Source organism: Lissotriton helveticus, chromosome 6 (genome assembly GCF_964261635.1).
Source record: "Lissotriton helveticus chromosome 6, aLisHel1.1, whole genome shotgun sequence".
In the NCBI taxonomy this organism is placed as follows: domain Eukaryota; kingdom Metazoa; phylum Chordata; class Amphibia; order Caudata; family Salamandridae; genus Lissotriton; species Lissotriton helveticus.
The window spans coordinates 214862743-214884161 of NC_136067.1; the positions used below are offsets into that span (position 1 = coordinate 214862743).

The 21419-nt window shown below is 42.6% G+C and overlaps 1 protein-coding gene across 3 annotated transcripts in view; it reads left to right on the top strand.

The window, feature by feature from the left end:
- LOC144761298 (uncharacterized) overlaps window positions 1-21419 on the top strand; it is a 130904-nt gene that overhangs the window by 104760 nt on the left and 4725 nt on the right. Inside the window, exon 5 of one of the 3 annotated variants that reach the window (XM_078646747.1) lies at window positions 6687-6764. The exons of the other annotated variants lie outside the window; for them this stretch is intronic. Coding sequence (XP_078502873.1) covers window positions 6687-6754 — 68 coding nt within the window. The 3' untranslated portion in view covers window positions 6755-6764. The remainder of the gene's footprint in view (window positions 1-6686; window positions 6765-21419) is intronic. 3 annotated transcript variants of the gene reach the window in all.

Genomic DNA, 21419 nt, shown 5'->3' on the forward strand with positions numbered 1-21419 from the left:
AAATCAATGATACCAACAGCCTTAGACTGAATGTTCCAATCTTCAGAAACACTTCCTAAAAAGGGATTCATAAAATAAATGGGATGTGTGTGAAGAATAGTATTGATCTGTTGTTAAATTTGTAACCAAAATGTATAAATATGAGGGCTCTCAAATAGCATATGTGTCCGATCTGCTGAGATAGCGGAGCCTGATCAGCCTGTCGGTAGAATAGTAGAGTTTATCCTATGTAGTGCAGCAGGAGTGATTAGAACCCTATTGTAGATAAAGCAAATAGGGTTTGGGTAGTATTAGCTGCTTTTGAGGATTTCCTTATTTTATTCCAAATCCTGTTCCAGATTGAGATTGAAAATGTAGTTTGTAAGTCAATTTCCCAAGAGGGTTTCACCTCTGTTTTATCCCTAATATCTGGGAGAGCAGTCAAATGTAACCTGTAACTATGATCTGACGCTCATGTAAAGCGCTCTGATACCTCCGGGTCTAGCCAGCGCTATATAAAACTTTAAAAATAAATAAATAAATAAAAATAAATAAATGCTTATATAGTTGAGATGCAGAAGGGGATGTATACAACAATTTATTGACATTTGATAGTGGGAGAAGAATTAGAAATATGAGGAAGCTTATTATATAAAGATTGAATGGAAGAAATTAAGGATGCATATTTAGTTTGATAGGAAAGTGGAAAAGAAAAGTGGGATTGAGCTACAGAAAAAGGGATACAGATATCACCTTGGAAAAGTTGAAAGATCCATTTGAGACCTTTAGCAAACCACTCTTTCTAAGAAATTGTTTTATTGTTCAACTTAACAAACACATGATGCCAAACTGGTGATTGTAAAAAAATTCTTTAGGAGTTCTATAAGAGATAAGAATAGGTTGAAGTACTTTGCAAGTTTTCTTAAAAATCAGAAGAGATAATGATGAAGGTCTGGACGTAAAAGAGTTTCCATAAGTGAAAAAGGGTGAAAGTTCAATCCATAAACGAGATTGTAAAGAATCGTCTTCTTGTAACAGGAGGGAAGTTTTTTAATAGAAAAAGGCTAAAAGATATGTATGAAAGTCCGGAAAGTTAAACCCCCCATCCCCCAAAATGTTTAGGTCTTTTACGTTTTTGAAGAGACATTCGAGGTTTTTTGTTATACCATAAATATTTGGACAGGATACAGTATATTTTTTTATAGTGAAAAAGGGGAATATTTACAAGCATATTAGAGAGATAAAATTATTGGTTCTTACATAATTTTTATAGTGTCCAAATGACCCCACCAAGATAAAAATAAAGGGGTGAGTCGAGAGGAGATCGAATTTAACACGGTAAGTAGAGATTTAAAATATAAAGAGACCGTATCGTTGATGGAATCCGTAAACCACAATTCAAGATATTTAATTTTATCCATATGAAAACATAGTCTATATAAGTGAAGGATTTTACTTTTATCAGCATTTAACTTATAATCTGAGACAGATGTAAAATTGTCCACTTCTGAAAGAAAAGCCGGTAAAGCTGTTTGTGGGTGAGAAATACAAAGTAAAATATCATCTGTGTAGACAGAAAGTTTGAGCTATTTATCACCGTAAGCAAAACCCAGTTTATCTATATTGGAATGCATTTTTATTATACATGGTTCTAAAGCAAGAATAAATAATAGAGGTGAAGAAGGTCAACTTGTCGTACACCTCTAGAAAGAGGGAAGAATGGAGACATAAGACCATTAGCTAGAATAGAGGATTTGGGGGAAGAATAAACAAAGATACATAGCTAATAAATGTAGACCCAAAACCAAACCAGGAAAGTGCAGAAAAATGAAAGACCAACTGACTTGATCAAAAGCTTTTTCTGCATCTAAAGATATTGCTGCTAAAGAAGATTTATATTATTTAGACTTACTAAGAACATTAAAAAATAATCTCTTGTAATTTGAAAGATGCCTACCTTTGTTGAAGCCACACTGCTCCTACCCAATTAGATGAGGTAAGATAGGATTTAAGCGTAAAGCAAGAATTGCTGCAAATATCTTATCATCTAAATTAATTATAGATATTGGGCGATGGTTTTTACATAATGTATGATCTTTATTGTCCTTAGGAAGGAGACTAAGGCTTCTTGAAATAAACCACACTAAGGGCCTCATTATGATTGCGGATAATCCGCATACTCCGGGCCGGCGGAAGCCACCGCCGGCCCGGAGTATGCGGATTATCCGCCGCAGTGAAATAGAAGACCCACCGCCAGATTAGGATGGCGGTGGGAGTGCGGTTGGACCAGCGGCGGACGGCAGGTCCGTCCGCCGCTGATCCGCGGGGTGGGGAGGGCTATTTGGTGACGGTGTCTGCAAGACACCGTCAGACAAATTAGGAATTGCACAGACACATGCTTTTCCGCGGCGGCTTTTCCGCCGTGGAAAAGCATGTGGACTTTGGCTTTTGGGGGCCCGTTGCGGGCCCCCAGGGTGTCGGGGGTGGGGGGTGCACATCGGGGGTACCTATGGTACCCCCCAACATTTACATGCATTCTTGACATTGCGGTGGGTGCTGCTTGAAGCAGCACCCGCCGCAATGTTATTCATACAGGATGTGACCGCCAGGGTGGCGGCCACATCGTAATTTGCATGGAGGGACCGCCGCTGCCCCTGCGGACGGTCCCTCCAACTCTGGGGTGGCGGACGGACGCAGGTCCGTCCGCCATCCTAATCTGCCCCTATATCTGTTTAGATATAAAATAGAGGAAAAGATGATGTCATTTTGGTATAGGAAGTTTGGAAAAATGGGAATAAAAACTCTATAGTGAAACCATCAGGTCCTGGGGCTTTACCTCACTTAATCAGGGGAATAGCATTAGAAATATCTTGAATTTGAATATCGGTGTCCAAGGAGGAGAAATCTATGTCAGGATTGTTAGGGGGAGAGATCGATGATAGGTATTGAAAGGCTTCCTTGTGAGCAGATTGAGATTCTTGGAGTATAGCAGGTCTGAAAGAAATGAGTACATTTCTAAAGTATATCTTGATTTTATGAATAGTTCTATTTGAGGAAGTAAGAAGATTATCAGTTTTAGTATGTTCTATTCTAATTTTAAGATAATTTGCAAGAAGCTTTCCCGCCTTATTCTGAGCACCATGATATTTGGCACTGGACTTCAATAAATATGAATTATCAAGTTCTGTACAAAGCTTATTGAATGCTAATTTAGCTTTGACTAATTCATCAAGATCAGTCTTAGAGTTATAAAATGAATATTCTAATTGTTTAATATGAGAAATAAGTGTCTTGGAGTTAAGGGAATATGACTTGTTTTCCGGACCACAAAGGAAATAATGAAATCTTTAGAGGCAGCTTTAAAAGAAACCCAAATAATTTGAGGGGAACTATCGGAGGTTTAATTTTCAAGAAAAAATATATAACTAAATTGTTTAAAGGCTTGTGTAAACGTGGAATCTAAAAGAAGGGCATTATTAAACTTAGTACCAGGAGCGAGTGGAAGGAGATCTAAATCCATGGATACTGGGGCATGAGCTGAGATTAATATAGAACCTATATGTAAATGTATAAGGTGTTGAGCAAGTGCTTATATAAACAAATAGTTTGCGATTGAAAAAAGTGAACCGGGGAGAAGAAAGTATACTCCTGAAGAGCCAGGTTACATAACATCCAAGCAGCAATACGAGCTCTCTGACACATAGTAGATGTAAACTGAGAATGAATGTGTGAAGGAATAAAGTGAGTTTTGGATCGCCTACCTAGATTAGTGGCATAAACTAGTTTGCAATCACCACCTACGAATAAATCATCCTTAAAAGTCATCAATTGAGATAGCATTTGGGCCAAAATGATTTATCAGGATTGGTAAGTGCATATAGGTTAACAATAGTTAAAGAAATTTTATAAAAATGTAAAGAAACTGAAATCCCTTTACCTTCATCACCTGAAGTTTAAGTGATGACATGTATGTCAAGGCATTTATGACTCAATATAGCAACTCCATTACGCTTCCCTGAACCAGGGGATGCAAAAATATGACCTACCTATTGTCTTTTATGTTTAATGATTACCTTATCTGAAATATGAATTTTGTGTAATAAAACAGGCAATATGTGCTGAATCCCTTTGTCATTTTATAGGGGAACCTAAACCATTAACATTCCATGAAATAAACCTTAAAGCCATCTATAACATATTAATGTGATTAAGATATTAAAACGGGTAAGAGAAGTTATCAAAATGTAAAAACAGTATAGGAATATTTAGCTATAGTCATAAAACTTGAATAGCATGGAAAATAGATAGTATACCAGAAAGAAATTGAAAGAGTCAAGAAAGAAAAATAAAAAACGAAAGTAATAAGAAAAGGATATAGACGAAAAAGAATGGGGAAAAAAGCTTACAATTGAACAGAAAACAGAGATTATTTGGTAAAAAATGAGGCTAGACAATTGAAATGAGAAAAGATAAAGAAGTTGAGGAAATAAAAAAACAAACACCATATAGAAAAAGATAATGGAGAAATTAACATATCAAAAAATTTACATAAAAATCGAGGGTGATGAGGCCGCATAAGGGAACAACACAGCCAGCTGGAAATTCCAGGGCGGAAACAGGAGGGAGGAAGCACACCATTCAGACGGACTTTAAATCACATTGAAGAAATATGAAAAAACAGCACCTAACAAATGAAAACACATGTTATATAAAATAATACACAAGGCAACACATTACAAGCAAGCAGGAATATGCTTAAATTAAGAGAATATAAAGTCAAACAGTAGAATTTGAAACAACAGCACCTGACAAAAGAAAACACGATCTGTAAAATGCAATACATCACAACATAATACACATTTAAGGCAACAGGAAATGACACTTGAAATGAGCTAAAATACATTTAAACAGTGGTATTAGTAACTTCCATGTCTTCCTGTCTGCCATTGTCCAAAAAGTGTTGTAGTATAGTGGGATCTTCATAGGTTGTAGTTTTATTCTTATAGGGAACTTTGAAAATACACGGATGTATAAGACCACATCTGGCATTAATACTACGTAGTGCTGGTCTCTTGTCCAAAAATGCTTTGCTTCTTTGTCGCTTTAGTGTAATCCTGAGAAAAGAAGAGGTTAGAACCTTGCCAAGAAATTCTCCCTTTGCCTTTGACTGCCTGCAATACTTTGAACAAATCTGTGTATGCCAAAAAGTACAGGATAACACCTTATGGCTTAGAAATTGAAAATTAAATTTGTGGACTATGACCTAAACGGTGAGCCCTTTGAATAGTTAAAGCTGGTGTATTAGGAAGGCCAAGAATCATTGGAATAAAAGAAAGAAAAAAGGTTATTGAATTAGAGTATTCAAAACCCTCTGCTAGACCATCAATCTGCAGGTTATTGCGCCTGTTATGATTCTTAGGATTTTCAACTTGCTTCTGAAGTTGTGAGACTTGCAGTTGTATAGAAGGAACTTGATTCACAACAGACTGGAAAGAGTCCACTCTAGTCTCTAGTTGAATAACGTTACTGTCCATGGTAGACCACTTCTCATCCAAATTCTGAAGACTTGTATTGGTTTCTTTCCTGTATGGCTTAAGGGCTCTTGTTTCTTTAAAAATTAACTCCATTGATATTGGGGGGGGGAGATACAGCCGGCGAAGGAGGGTCTTTTTTAACCCTTTTTCCTGATTAAATTGTGTCGAAGTGGCAGCAAACTTTGCTGTTCTATTAGAAGAGAGAAGGGGGATGTTTGAAGAGCTGGCAGTTAAAGGAGGCACAAAATCTTGCTCAGACACCGCCATTATTCTCTTGAAGGACGCTGAACAGGTTATAATCCACCATAGATGGAGGAGCAACCGAGGTGTTACCAGCACGACAGGCAGACTTTGATCTCCCCATACACAAAGGAGGTAAAGAAATAATAAGCTCTATATACCTGCAAGATGTACCTTAAAAACTGGTATTCTAAATAATACAATAGTTTATCACTGGTTTCAATAAAATGTTGTTCAGAGAAACAAAGAGCAGGACCTCAGGGGCCCCTAGCAGGAATAAAGTGTCATCAAAAATCCCTTTAACGTCCATTAAATGAAGATTCTGGCAGGTATTTTAGATAATAAACACCCAGTGTGAGTACAAACATTGCTGCAAGCAGAGAATTGGGAGGAGATTAGTGAGAAATCACCTCTACTGTTCAGTAGAGGGAAATCTTCCTCGTGGTGAAAAACAAAATGACGGGCGCGAGTCCTGAAAGGAAAAGAGCCAGATGAAAAAGTAATAAAAAGCCACTCACTGCAGCCGCAGAGCAGTAGCGGAACACTTTATGCCTTCATGACCCCACGTAGAGCGGCGCTGGATGAAGATGTACGGGCAGGAGGAGCTTAGACTCTCCCGTTCCGCTGCGGAGGTCTCTCGAGAGGCAGCCATCCCCGTTGGTGCCAAGCCACGCCCCTGCTCGCAGTGGTTCATCCTTAGCTCACCAAACACCAAGAGATCATGCAAAAGAGAGCAACAAGATCCTGAAGATTCTCTGCCTCCAACAAAGTTGCTGAAGCATACACTGTTTCCCATATTATTTTCAAACTCTGTATGGAATCCCTTAAATCCATATTCACTGCCAACAGCCAGTGCTTAATTTGAGTCTGTAGCTGCAGTTGGGGCATACCGGCACTCATTTCTGTGACCAGCACTCTCTTTTTCCTTAATAGACTTTGTTCCAGAGCAAGAGAGAGAAAAGAAAAACAAGAAGGAAGAAGACAAAGATGAAGAACAGTGACAAAAGTCAAGTAAATACTCTTTATTTTGGGATTACGCCTTTAAAGACAATCAATTGTACAGTTAAAACATGATACAATACAAATCGATAAAAAAAAAAAGTTACAAATTATTAAAAAAAAGAATGTTATAAACACCATAACACCAATCAGTAAAAGCTATGCAATTTGAAGATACATATCTTAGTACCATCCATAGGCACACTCTAAAATAACTTGCCATTAAATGCATGCTCAGTATGTTGTATTTCATTAGCATAATGAAAGATGAAGAACTATAGGGTGTTATCTGTAGCAGGCAGCAACACATGTTTGCGCCTATTGCACCACATTGCAAATAAATACTTAAACTTTGCAAATGCAATATTTTGGCTTGTATATGTTTTAAGAATTCTACATGCCTCCACATGCTGGACAGTCCCAAAGTTCATACAGATGGGTATTAACCATTTTGCCTTTGCGAGCCTATACTCTGGACAGAAAAAGAAGAATTGGGCCATAGTTTTATCGGCCAAACCACAGGACGGGCAGTCCTGCTCCTCTGCTTTGTCTGTACAAACCCATCAATATATACGGCTCTAGAGGAGGGACCTGTGTCTAAATTGAACATAGAACTTTTTGGCCAAGCATGGTTCTATTTCGTCTAGAAACTCATCTGCTTTGAAATAGTCCTTATGTTGTATAAAGGCACTGGACAATGCAGCCAGAGATGGGCTTGTTGAGAGTGCAGTTCTTATAGTGCACTTTAAGTTCTTATTTAGAAATGTGGCTGCAGATCTCCTTGGGATTATCCCAGAGGCTGTTTTTCCCCATACTTCGAAGGGTATCCCTGACATATTTAATCCAAGGTAGATCCCCTGCATGTCAAGTATCTCTCTCATCCCTCGAAGATACGAGGACAACTCAGGGGTTGCCCACCCTCTTCTCCAGTACATTAGGGGCCAAAAGGTTATCCCTTCAGAAGTGTGTCCACCCCCCATATTCAGCCTTAATGGGATCAGTGGTGTACTTACTGGAAGGTTCAACAGTTGCCTCAGAAATCACTTCTCTACAAGAACCAAGGCATTAGCAGCCTTGTGGCCCCAGAGCTCTACGGATGTATGACATTACAACGCATGCTTTTACATCGCATGCCTTTACAACGCAAGTATTACAACGCAGTCCATTACAACGCATAGTGCTTTGGGGTGCTGGATAGTGAATAGTTTAACTTGTACATGGAAGCCTATAGACCTGGTGGGCGCCGAATGTGCTCAATTTTCCATCAGCGCTAGCCCGAACCAAACGTTTTCTGGCTTATTAATATACCGCCCTCCTGGGAGTGATTGTGCCTTTAGGAAAGCTCTTCTTGAGCTGGTAAGCTCTCTCTCTCTGCTCACCTCCAATCTCACTATTATCGGCGATCTTAATATCCATTTCGACGACTTGGGAGTACCAGCGGTTATCGGTCTACTCGACGATCTTGAGGCTGTACAATTGACCCAATTGGTCCGTCATCCGACTCATGAGGGTGGTCATACTTTAGATCCGGTCTTCACAAACCTTCAATTGATTGAGGTATCCCCCCCCTAAGCCTATGGGATGGAGTGATCATCACCTCATTGAGCTTTTTATTACCACAGCGGTTTGCTCCACCGTGAAGCCTGATAAAACAACTTTCAGGCGCCCTTGGAAAAAGCTCAAATTGGAGGATTTCCATCGTGCCTTGACCAGTACACCCTTAGTCTATTCGGATGACGTGGAAAGTGGGTATCACACCTTTTGCGCCTGGATTGTTCGAGTGCTTGACCTATTGATACCAGCTACCTGGAGTAGAAATCGTACCTCCCAGTCTAACCCTTGGTACTCAGAGGATCTTAGGAGATTAAAAGCTACCTGTCGCCAAGCCGAAAGAGCTTGGAGGAAGAGATTTGAGAAAGACCTAAAAGTTGTCTATCTGGCAAAGATAAAGGCTTACCATAGAGCTGTCTGTCGGGCCCGAGCTGATTATTATGCACGGGAATTTCAGGCTAGCTCTAACCCTTCTAAGCTGGTTTTTAAGGCCCTGAAGGAGCTCACAGTGAACAGACTCCCCAAGAACGAGATCTGTTCCCTTGATCACTCTGAGGGTCTGGCCAGTTTCTTTGTGGAAAAAGTTAGCGCTATCTATCGCTCTTTTCCCAAAGCTGACCCGGACAATACAATCATAACATCTCGGACTTCTTTAGGCATGGCCGCTCTTCCCATACCATCAGAATCAGAGTTTAATCTCTTGGTGGCCAAAGTTAAATCTGGTTCGCCAGATGACCCTTTAAGACCGGCCCAATTTGTGGAATCAGCGCCCCTTTGCCTTCCTCCCATTCGTCATCTTGTGGAGCAATCCCTAATTACCGGCTCAGTTCCGCCTGCCTGGAAAGCCGCCTGTGTTATGCCTATTATAAAAAAAACAGGACTGGATCCATCGAAGCCGGAGAGTTATCGTCCAATCTCTCTCCTTCCATGGGTGGCAAAGATCACAGAGTCCCATGTGAATAGTCTACTATCGAAACATCTGACTTTAGCACAACTATTGGATCCCACACAGAACGGCTTTAGACCTGGACACAGTACAGAGACGGCACTCCTGTATATGGTTGAACATCTCCGCTCTGTACTGGATGCCGGTCAAACGGCGGCACTGGTCCTTTTGGACCTTAGTGCCGCCTTTGACACTGTATCCCATTCCATTCTTGTCCAAAGGCTTAGGGAGGCTGGTATCTCAGGCAGTGCTTTAGACTGGTTTCAGTCGTTCCTGTCGGAACGCTCCTTTCAGGTGGTTGCTCCACCTTTCAGATCTAAACCCCGTGCCATCACCCAAGGAGTTCCGCAGGGGTCGGCGTTGAGCCCCACTCTCTTCAACCTTTATGTTCAACCATTAGCGGAGGTTGCGAAGAGATGGGGTCTCACAATGGTATCCTACGCCGATGATACCCAGTTGGCGGTGGCCCTCAACGGAGATTCCGACCAACTGGCATCCAACTTTGCGGATGGTTTGAGGGCAGTTGCAAGCTGGCTAACGACGAACTGCTTGCAGCTCAATGCCCTAAAAACCGAGGTGATGGTACTGGGTAAAGAGTTAGATCTGTGGGGTGCAAATTGGTGGCCTAAGGAGTTAGGACCCTCCCCAAAACCGGTGTCTGAAGTAAAGAACTTGGGCGTCTGGTTGGACTCCAAACTTACCTTCTCATATCACACTAAGAAGGTGGCATCTGTGTGCTTCGGCATTTTACGTGGGTTGAGGCCTATCCTCAAATTTTTTGATGCCCCTACTCGCCAGATGGTAGTTCAAGCGAGTGTACTATCTAGACTTGACTACGCAAGCGCACTGCTTTTGGGTGCTAACCAGGCGGAAATCTTGCGGTTCCAACGGGTCCAGAATGCGGCAGCCAGGGCCTTGGTAGGTCTTCCACGGTTTTGCTCAGCCCGCAGTACAATTGCCAAATTACATTGGCTGCCAGTTATCAGACGCATTGAATTTAAAGCACTATGCTTGGCTTTTAAAATTTTGAAGTCTGATTCTCCTGCCATCCTTCAGCACCTCCTGACCCCCTACACTCCCTCCCGCAGTCTGCGCTCTGCTGGCCAAAGTCTGGCATCTATTCCCCGATTTCGCAAATGCAGATTGGGTGGTCGATCGTTTATGGTGCTGGCTGCCAAATTGTGGAATGCACTTCCAGTCCAGATTCGCTCATTAGAAAATCTTTTTGCTTTTAGGAAAGCTATGAAAACTCATCTTTTCCCACTGCCCTACTAGCTTCCTATCTTGCTGTTTGTTATGTTCCTTTTCAGATATAGCGCCGGGACGCCCCTTAGCTGGGGCAGCTGTGCGCTCAAAAATACATTTAACATAACATAACTTAACATATTCCAACTCCAGTCCCCGTGGACACTAGGGAAGGTTATTGGATAGTAAGTTAACCTATTCCCTATCCTAGAGCGCCCCCCAGAGCAATGCGTTGTAATAGTTTGCGCTGTAAAGGCTCTGCGATGTAAAAGTTGCGTTGTAAAGGTTGTTTACCGAGCTCTACACCATAGAGTACGGAACACTGCGCTTTGAGTGCGTAAATCTGCATTACCGGGGAAACCGGTCTAAAAGAGTACTCCTGTGAAACCTTCAACATTCCAAAAGTGTTTAATTCCATATTAAGTCTTTGTTTGGAAATATGTGCAGTCCAAATTTATCTGTTTGTTAAGGGTGAACCCCAAATACTCAAATGTGTGGACCCGCTCAAGTGGAGATCCACGGATTAAACACCATATACTTTTTGTCCACATTTATTTCCAAACCTCTCTGCGATAAAATTTTCGGAATGCCTACGGGTGACTTATCAAGGAGAGAGTGTCGTCCACGAACATTAGAGTAGGCACTTTCATATTATCTAGGCTTTGGGCAGCATTGTTGCATAGATTTAGGTAGGCTACGAGATAATTTATAAACAACGTGGAAAGTGTTGGCGCAATCACACAGCCATGCCATACTCCTCTGTTGACCAGGAAAGGCTCAGTTACTTTCCCCTACTTACCATAGTGAACCTGAGCTCATGTAGTCTTTCTATGATGGAGCAGAGATACAGTGGAACCCCCAGCTCAGCCAAAACTTGCTGGACAATTTGTCTGGGAGTCAGATCGTAGGCTGATCTTTGATCTACAAAGACCATTTAGAGTCTACCTGCCTCAAGGGTAACTGTTTTCCAATAGAGCAACAGCAACCTAACAACTTGGTCAACAGTGTAGGTGCGACTACGAAAGCCTGCTTCTTGGGGGCTTAAGATCTCAATGTCCTCCATCCACTCTTGTAGTCTTCTCAGAATGACTCTGCGAATGAGACTGATGGGTCTATATTTGTTTGGAAGCAGGGGGGACCCTTTTTTAACCTCTTTTATTGCAAAAAGTAGTAGATACATTATATTACACCACTTATGTGTCAAACAACTGTATTCTAGAACCATTCCATCACATTGTATAATCTATTCCATATTTTCCGTGATACATTGTATAGTCATCACCTCCCTGGAGGACCCCACATTATCAATTTTCGTCCTCCATCACAGCATGCTGCGTTTGGCTCTAGGGGCAGAGCACGGGTAGCTTCTGTATGAATTCCATTTATTCCACACCCTATCCCATTTTTGGGGGCAACCTCTGTTTTGATAAATAGTTTTTTTGGTCACTATACACCAGTCCATGTCCTTCCTCCAGTTGTTCAGAGATGGAGCTGCCCCAACGCTCCAATTGTGCACAATGTTTCTATTTGCAATCATCAGTGTCAGAGTTACTCCAATCTGTTCTCCCCTCCCCAGATCTGTCTACTCCCATACATTAAGGAGGCACCACTTGGCCGATAATGCCAGCTCCAACCAGTATAGTGTACTCAAGCATTGTGTTATCAAGGCTCAGTAGGGCTGGATGTTAGGGTAGCCCAATATTGTATGGAAAAACCTTCCCTCTTGACCACATCCTCTAAGTCTGGGTGGGTCTGATCGCCTATCCATCTTTACCAATGGGTGCATGAAGTATAGGCTCTGTGTGATATTTTGAGTTGTATGAGGCGGAAGCGGGACCTAATGGCTACTTCTCTAGGGAAAGCAAGAGCATTGCGCCAGTCGTCTTCTTGCATGTCTGTAATGTGTCTCCCCCAATTCTCCAGCAGCCGAAAAAAACCATATCAGGAGCGTTGGTCACAAGTTTCTTATATGCTAGTGAGATCACCTTTGGGTGATATGTTCCTCAAGTAATCTATGCTCTAAGGGCAAGGATTCTGGCACAGTTTCTCCGCTGGGTATTACCGCTCGCAGGGCGTGGCGGAGTTGGAAATACCGGAATGCCTTTGTGGGTGCTAAATTATGTGATTTTTGTAGGTCTGTAAACAGTATTATTCCTGTAGCCGGGTATATATTTCCCAGTTTCCCAATATGTCCCATTTGTCAAATCCATGCCTCCTACCCATGTCCCCCAGGAGAGGCGATCCGAATCCCACAAGGGTGTTGCTAAGATCATCTTATTTTTGCATCCCAACTTAGTTAGTGTAGAGTGTCAAACTTGGACCGTTAGTGCCGTCGGCCCTACCAGGGATTTGTTTCTTGGTGCGGTGTAAAGCACTCTTGAATATCCCCCTGGCTGTAGAACCAGTTGATCCATGCAATAAGCTAGTTCTGTCATAGGTTGATTACTGTCAATTGCTTCGCACGGTAGTAAGCCTGGATGTCAAACCATCCCAGGGTTAATTTGTTAAGAACAATTCTAGGTGAACCCCCATCCCATAGAAGGCTCTGACCTCACCCTGTGTGACTCTGAAATAGGTATCTGATACCAGGAATGGAGTGTTCTGGGGAGGAGCCTTTTTTGATATATGGGTTTTATTTCGGCCCCTGTCCAAGAAAGCGGAATGGGCATCCCTTCCAGTATGGCACTGAGTAGTAACTCAAAATAGGGTCCCCAAATATTGATCTCTGCCAAAAATAAGTTGCGGGGTATTTTATCAAAGCCCGTAGCTTTATGGGGTGCGATCTTTTTATTGCCAAACTGACTTCTTAACTAGTTATGGGTGGGTGCCCCTTATTAGCGCTTGCCACCTCTATACCTGCCTTTCATTTGCCTCTGGGCCTTGGGAATTGCAGTAGAGCTCCTGGGCGATATAATGTACAGGCTTGAATATTGTGATTCCAGAAGTCAGCTGCAACGTTATTTTTGATGGTGGAAATGCCCTTGTTATTCCATGTGGCTACTATGTTCCAGAAGGTGGTATGGTCATTGCTTTTAACGGCAACGAGAAGAGACTCCCATCTACCTTGCTCTTACTCCTTCTTTGCATTTTTACCTATCATTTTGAAGTTGGCTCTCGTAACTTGGATTTGGCTTCTGTCCTGTCACTTGTTTTCAGTTAGAAGTGCACCTTTGGCCTCTCTACATTGCTTACTAAACCTTGGTGGGGAGGTCCTCTCAGCTGCCACATTTGTAGATTCAGCATGGAAAATGTTTTTTAGGCCAGCAAATAGTTGGGTGTGGCTCTCATCAATCCTCACTATTAAGCCTGGCAGGCCCAATATGGAGTCTAGGTTGCTTAAGTCTCCTAGACTCCTATAAACCATACGATAAGTTTCCTGTGTTCACACTACTACACTCCACTTAATTCTATGAAGCACCTTGAGACCCTCTGGGTGAGTAGTGCGCTATACAAATTTTAAACTTGAAACTTGAAACTTTTTGTCGTTAATTACTGTCTTCCAACAAACTGGCCTGGCCGGGTTACTGTAACCTTCGGGACTGCGAGGTTTAAATCTAGTGCAAGGGCGTTATGGTCACTGTCTCATCTTGACACTGTTTTTACATTGATGACATTTGTTCGAAGTCTGACATTGACTAGAATATAGTCTAATAGGTTAGTGCACCCAATGCGATTAAATGTGTGCCTCCCTTCCCTATCAGGCGGGGTTCTTCCATTGCAGTCATGGACAAACTGGTTTAGGGTTAGTGCGTTCCTTTGTATGGCCAGTGGGTACCCTTTTTTGATGGGTGATATCACTAGTTCAGGGACGGACCACGTTCTGTCCGCCACTTCTGACAAGTCGGTGATACTGGCTTCCAGAGATTCAAATTTGCAGTTAAAATCACTGCCCAGCCTTTTGCTGGCGTTTCCCAGGTAAAGCTGCCATGTGTGCCGCAAGTGTTCCCACAAGTGGGAATTCCTGTCTATTGCCCTTGAGTAGATATTATAAATGAAAACTTCTACTTTAAATGGAAAAGAAAGATTAATGCACAAGATGTCTTCTGATGCTATCTCTACAAACTCCGCTGTACACCCTAAATGTGTGTCTACCCAAGTGGTCTCCCCGCAGGTGTACCCCTGCCCCTCCCCTTTCCTACTACATTTTTACAAAAGGAGAAAAAAACCTGCTCTTTGCGCTTTCGTGCTTAGCCAGTTTACTTGGAAGAGACTGGTCAAAGAAACATCCCCAGTCCGGAAATCAATTTTCATGCCTATGCGTGCAACATTCCAGGAAAGCACCCTTGCTATATAATTGGATTGTGTAGCTGATTAATTCACCTTAATCTCTCCTGACACTTGGGGCTCTCATGGATCTAAATGGAGGACCCTGTCGTTAGCCCTTCCAGTACTGGTGTCTCTGCTAAATCGATTGGTTCCCTGGTTGTCATTAAGGGAAAGTATGTTGACTATAGGATTCGGACCACTTGCCGAGGAGTTTGATCAGTGACACATAAGAAACACACTGGCTTGGTGCAGGAGGTCAGCTTGGTTAATTAAATTAGGGCTGTCAGGGAGAATACCAGATAACACACCAAATTGATGAACTTCAGGCCGTGCTTTGTCAGGTTGGTGATTGGAGGAAGCCTCCCTCTCCCTTTGTTGGAAGATCCTGCCTCATAAGGGCCTATTCCCTCCCTCAAAAATGTGAACATGCTGGGAGCCCTCTTGGACATTGAGTCAGTCAACACACTCCAGTGCATTGAATCAGTTTTTGTTGACCATCAGTAAATGCTTTACTACGGGACTGGTGTTGAGGTAGCAAATGGGGATTGTCATCTCAAGTACGAAAACTAGGTTGGTAAAAGAACCCTTGTGGCAAAAGAACAATATGCTAATCCCCACCTTGTCTATAAGCTTCCTCAGCCAACAATCTTTCCACCAAATTTGGATCCTTAAAGTTCATGATAACGCAGTCTCCTGGGCAGTCTACCCGACTCCGCCCAATCCACCCAACTCAATGTATAAAAATAATATCATGTGCCAGTGAAACCGGGAAATTCTTATTTCTCACTAGCCAGTTTAAGCATGTATTAGCCAATTCATCATGTGTTTCTCTCTCTCCCATCTGCAGTTCTGGAACGCCTGACACAATTGTCACGTACAGGCAGGATGCAGGGGGTAGGTTGATGTCAGGGGGCTTGTGACGCTGAGCTCGGCCGCCTTGTGCGAGACTCCCTTGTCCTCTCTTCTTCTGGTTTGCAAGATTCCCTCCCTGGCTTGTGACCATGTACTGGCCAGGAGTTACAGAGTTGTCTCTGGGTAGTGGCTCTGGTACTATAAGATAGTAGATGGGGGGTACCTACAGTCACATCACAGAGCGGAGCTCTTAGAATTTGTAGCTAAATTACTTGGAACAGCACGTCCATCTGTCACATTACTCTGTGGTTGTATTTGGCAGTTTAAATAGTACTTACAGATTTTCCTCAAAATTGTAATCTGCGTCAAGATTTTAGTGAGTTCTGTGCTCAAGATATCATTAACCTTTTCAACTATGTCCACCAGTATTTGTGTCATCCGACTAGGTAGCGAATCAGAACCCCATTCAGATGGATCAGTAATGGCTCAGGGCATTTGGGCCGGTACAATACTAGCGGACAAGGGGTCAACATGCTCCCCAAACTTATGCTTGATTCAGGTAACCCTCAGCTTCCTTTTGGTTACACACTGGAAGTCCTCTCAACTATCCTCCAAGGAATGATCTCCATTAAGTGCGTGAATGGATTGATCAATAGCCCCATCAGCCGTTCTTGTTGCGGCCTCTGGAGTGGCAATAACATGAATGTGGTCAGGGGTGGTGGCTGGTAGCAGTGGCAACACCTCTGAGTAAACCTGTCCCCTCCTCCAAGGTGCGATGCAGGGTGGGAATCCGAGTCCTCCAATCCAGTAACAAGGCACTCTGCGTCCCGTGTCATGGGGTAAAAACAAGTGCTTTAAAGCGCTATGGTGGCAAACCTGGCCCCTCCTCCACGGTGCAATGCAGGGTGGGAATCTGAGTCCTCAGTCCAGGCCAGCAACAAGGCACTCTGCGTCCTAGGCTTTGGGGTGTTTACAAGCCCTTTATAGTGCTATGGCAGCAAACAAGGAAGCGGCAAAGCTGGCCCTTCCTCCAAGGTGCGATACAGGGTGGCAATCAGAGTACCCCAGTCCAAGCCAGCAACAAGGCCCTCTGCGTCCCAAAAGAAGAAAAACGGGATGAAAAAGATTTTTTGAGAGTGAGACTAATTGGAAGAGTGTTGGGTGGTGGATTAAAAAAGCATGAGGTAGAATCAACACTGTGCAGCTTTGGAATTCATCACCTAAGCCTTCGACATTGCCAGCCAGCGGATTCTGAACAAACCTTTGGACCCCAGCTCTTATTCTTTTACAAGTTTAAGCTCTACCAACATCAGGTTCCATCCTTGACAACACCCAACTTTAACTAAATTCTTCACAGTTTTACATTCAGCAAATGAAAACATGCTTTCTGAACAGGATGTGAAGCACATTGCGTAAAGCTGAATCCTACAAGAACGGAATTTCTGCTGCTCACTAAAAGCACCAGCGACCGACTCAAGCTCAGCAATTAGACAGTAAAGATGGTAAATGGTTTCTTACTGACAGCAACATTTATTGCATTTAACATTTCGGAATTCCCCCAATTGAATACATCACAAAGAAAAGCACATGGGCGTGGTAGCAGCACTTCTCTTCTCCCAGCTGAATGGAAGCAACACTTTGCTCACCAGCCTCCCCGCCATCTCATTAGCTTCCTGGAATTGTATACTGCATGCTGCTGCATGACTCATCAAGGACTTGAAGACATTCTGCCAGATCACCTCATCGCTAAAGGAACTACACTGGCTCCACTTCCAAGTACACATCATGTTCAGATCAGCGGTGTCACCTACAAAATCTTAGGTAGCCACATCCCATTCTACCTGTCTGAGAAAAGAACCACCTCTGCTTGCCCAGCACCTTGCCAGGAGCCAGCACAGCCCCAGACTTGAGACGAAAGACCAATATCTTCATAGAGACCTACCATCTTGCATTTTAGTAACTAATATGTTACCTGCGCCTAGTAAATTCTACATTCATGTCATAAAGCACTGACCTTGTATTTTGGATCCAGTGCAAGATTGATGCACTCTTCCACCACCTTGCCACAACTACTACAGATCACACACCGAATAATGCGTGAAACAAATAGTAATAAAAATGGGGCAAAAGGGAATGGAATAAGAGAGAAAAGAGAGACACTGGATATCATCCCTCTGCCTCATTACTTGGCTAGGTCCTGAGGTCTCCATGTTGTCTAATGGCACATAGTGTTCGGTTACTTCACAAGAACATAAGTCCCAAAGTCTGTGGCCGAATTCCACGAATAGTACTCTGCATCTAGAATGCTCCCTAGTAAGATGATTGTTTCTTCAGCATAAATCCATGAAGGAAGCGTCCACATTGCTACATTGAAGCTCGATTGCCTTGTAAAGATGCTGTGAAAGATTAGGAAAGTTTACTCAGCAGAGGACATCTTGGCCATCATCTCCCACTAGAATGAGGTTATAGGTGTCCATGGGAAACAGTTTATTCCCTCACAGTGTTGCGTAGTGGAGCCTCCGCAAACATAACACTTTCTGCCAGGCAGCACCGACTGATGAATACCATTAGTCTTTCCACCGGTGATGTGTTCAGCGAGGTGAGTTTGAAGTATGGTACATCAACTCTTGTCTCATGGTCAGCGGTAAGCTGTGCCTCCTCACAATTTCGATTTATACCTTTGGGCTCCTGCCCTTAGTTATATGCTCATTAGTTACATGTGCTGTGATCTTCCGGCCAAAAGGTTTAATCCAGATCAGTCCCCCATCCATTTTTCCAAGATTGGCAAATTGAGTTCCATTATGCTAGGTAGTAAGAATATTTTTATTACGATGTGTAGAAATTACAGAAATGTGTTTGGAAGTTTGTAAGAAATTGTGTTTTTGATTGAAGTAGGACTGAAGACCCTTCTCAGGCAACAACCACAGCCCTTGTCAAGACATAAAAGTCACAAAATTAACCTGTGCTTAACTCACTAGTAGCTTGCCACAAAAGCAGTTAGATTTATTTTAGGGGCACTGTGTTAAAGATTTATGAAGTACACGTACAGTAATACAGAAAACACAACACAACAAAAATCCCACACCAATTTACAAAAATAGAGAACATTCTAATAAATAATATGACACCAAAACGAATTAAATATAATTAGTAGAATCAGACTTAGAATTTTTTTCATGAAAAATAGCAAAGTGGCAACCAAAGGAATCTAGTCACACAAGATCAGGGCAAAGTCAAATGGTACGGCAGATCATGGTTGAGCGTGGTTTGGATAGACATTGTGGGCTAAGCCTGGTATCGGCTTACTTTCGGACTTAAAAGAATTTTCAAGAAAAAGTTTCTGAGGAGGTAAAGTTCCGCAGAACAAGGCAGCTGACAGTGTCCGAGGAGGAGGAGGCGTCATTGGGGAGCTGCAGGATGGAATCACAGATTCCTATTGTCGGACTCTGTCACTTTTTTGTAAGTCGAGAATCTCCAGCAAGACAAAGGCTCCACAAAATCCGATACCCTTCCTGAGAGGTTCTGCTTAACAGGATTTGATGCTGCGGAGAAGAACTTTGTGGGAGCTACTGCAAAGTCAAGCTGCGAAGCTGCACCTCGGGCAGATCGGCGAGCAGGTAGGTCCCATTCTCATGTCAGTTCCTAGGTCACATTTTACTAGAATTTTTTTTAAGTGTCAGGTTTCAAGTTTAGGCACCTATCACACCATTTCAAAGGGATGAGGAATGGTAGAGCACCACTTGGAGGCAGGATCCATTTCAGGAAGAGTACACGTTTCAACACTGTTGGAGCTTGTTGTGTCCATGTAGCTCTGATCAGAAAGCCACCCACTAGCCCTTGAAATCTCTCTGGTAGTCCTGGGTTCAAGCAGCTAGGCAGGTCTCATGCAGCAGGGAAGGCCTCTGAGGGTACAAAGTAGGCGTCAAGCAGCAAGGTAGTCGTCCGGATTGCAAGGCAGTGCTTAGTGTCCTTTGCAGAATAGAATAGTTGGTCTGAGTATGGAAAGTAATACCTGGTGCCAGCCTTTGAAATGGGAGAAACTTCTAGGCCGCCCACCCATTTGGTTCTGGACATTTCCTTTCATCCCCTGCCCAGGCTGCAAGGGGTCTAAGGTGACAATGGTTGGTGTCAAGTTGCTTTGTGAGTGTGCTGGAGGCAATCCTTTGAAATGTAAGTGGGGCTGGGAACAGCTCCGCCCCGCCCATCTGGCAGGATGGCCGATCCTGCCAATATCTAGTCCTCCTTTGTCTCACTGTCTGGGAGGAAAATACACAAATGCCTATTAGTTACAGGCATGTGACACATGCCATTGGCACCAAATGGTTAGAACCAGAAAATGCCAACTTTCTAAAAGTAGCATTTTCATAATTGTGACTTAAAATAGGACTACTAATAAAGAGGATTTTAAATTAAACTTCTTTTAAGATGAAACACAACATTTCTACCTGTTCCCAATCAAAGGTTATAGCTTATTAAATATAAAAAGGCAGCCCGATGTTATTCTATGGGAGAGGTATGCTTCACAGTAGCAAAAACAACAAATGCAGGGGTTTTTCACTACCATGGTGATAGAGCGCGCAGGTCACCCGACTAAATTTACCATACTCACCTGGGCCCATAATCAATTATACATTTCTTAAAATCAGGTAACCTACGTTCTACTACCAGTTATTTTATTCTTCTAGATCCTATACCATTGACTTACCAATCCTTGTCACTGGTACCTGTAACCTATTGGATCAGGAAGTTAGAATAATAGGTAGCAAATAATATATGCACTCATATAATAACCACAGACTCAGGAAAGTTTTAAACTTCTTTATCTAAATTTCATCATAAGTCATGATCCAAAGATTAAAAGCAATAAGACTATCAATAACCAAGATTAGAAAACAGTGTATAGCTATGCAAAAGGTATATTATGACAATCATTTAGTAATTCAAAGGGAAGGTAAAAACAGGGAACATGCTATTGAAACCAGACTTGCACAATTTGTCTAAGGGTAGGTAAAGAAAAGGAACATGCTAAATATGCACAGCTTTAAGCAATTATCAAAGGGTGGGTAAGAAAAGGGAACATAATATGCAATCACGAAAATATCTGAGCATATAACTATAGGGAAGGTAAGAAAATGGAACACACTATTAAATCAAATGATGCGTTGATAAGCAATTATCAAAGGGAAAGGTAAGAATAAGGAACATATGTAATCAAACCTTTTATCAATTTAGGGAGGGTAAAGAAAAAGGACACACAGAAATATAATGACGATACCCACACAGATTTATATTTACCTAGAATGGTGTGAAGACCAACCCTGTCCACGGGTCAGTAAAGGACATAAAAGAACCCCAAAGGTTGCAGTTGCCAGTAGGCCAGCAGGTGCAGATCAGAATCAGGACATGATAAATCAGATTTGGATCAGGACCGGACCACCAAAGGTTAAGACCAGCACCCGCAGTTCAGTTGCAACGCCTGCGCTACTCTCTCTCTGCAAGGAATCAGCAAAAACCCCGATTGGGTTACAGCATTCACCGACAAAGTGCTTCGCCAGCACCTCAGCTTCCCGGACCCCGACTGGGTGAGCGAATCTTCTGACAGAGTGCTCCGCAGCCCTCTGCTCTTAGTCACCTATTGAGTGCGTTGGGTCAGTGACAGGTCAGCTATTCGGACAAGTCGGACAATTTCTCTAGCTAAAACTACGCTAGTTATACTATTTTCCAGGTCAGTGTACCACCCCCCAATGTTGCAAGTGTAAAGATCCCCAATTTCGATTGGACAAAAGAGGAGGAGAGGTCGTCACACC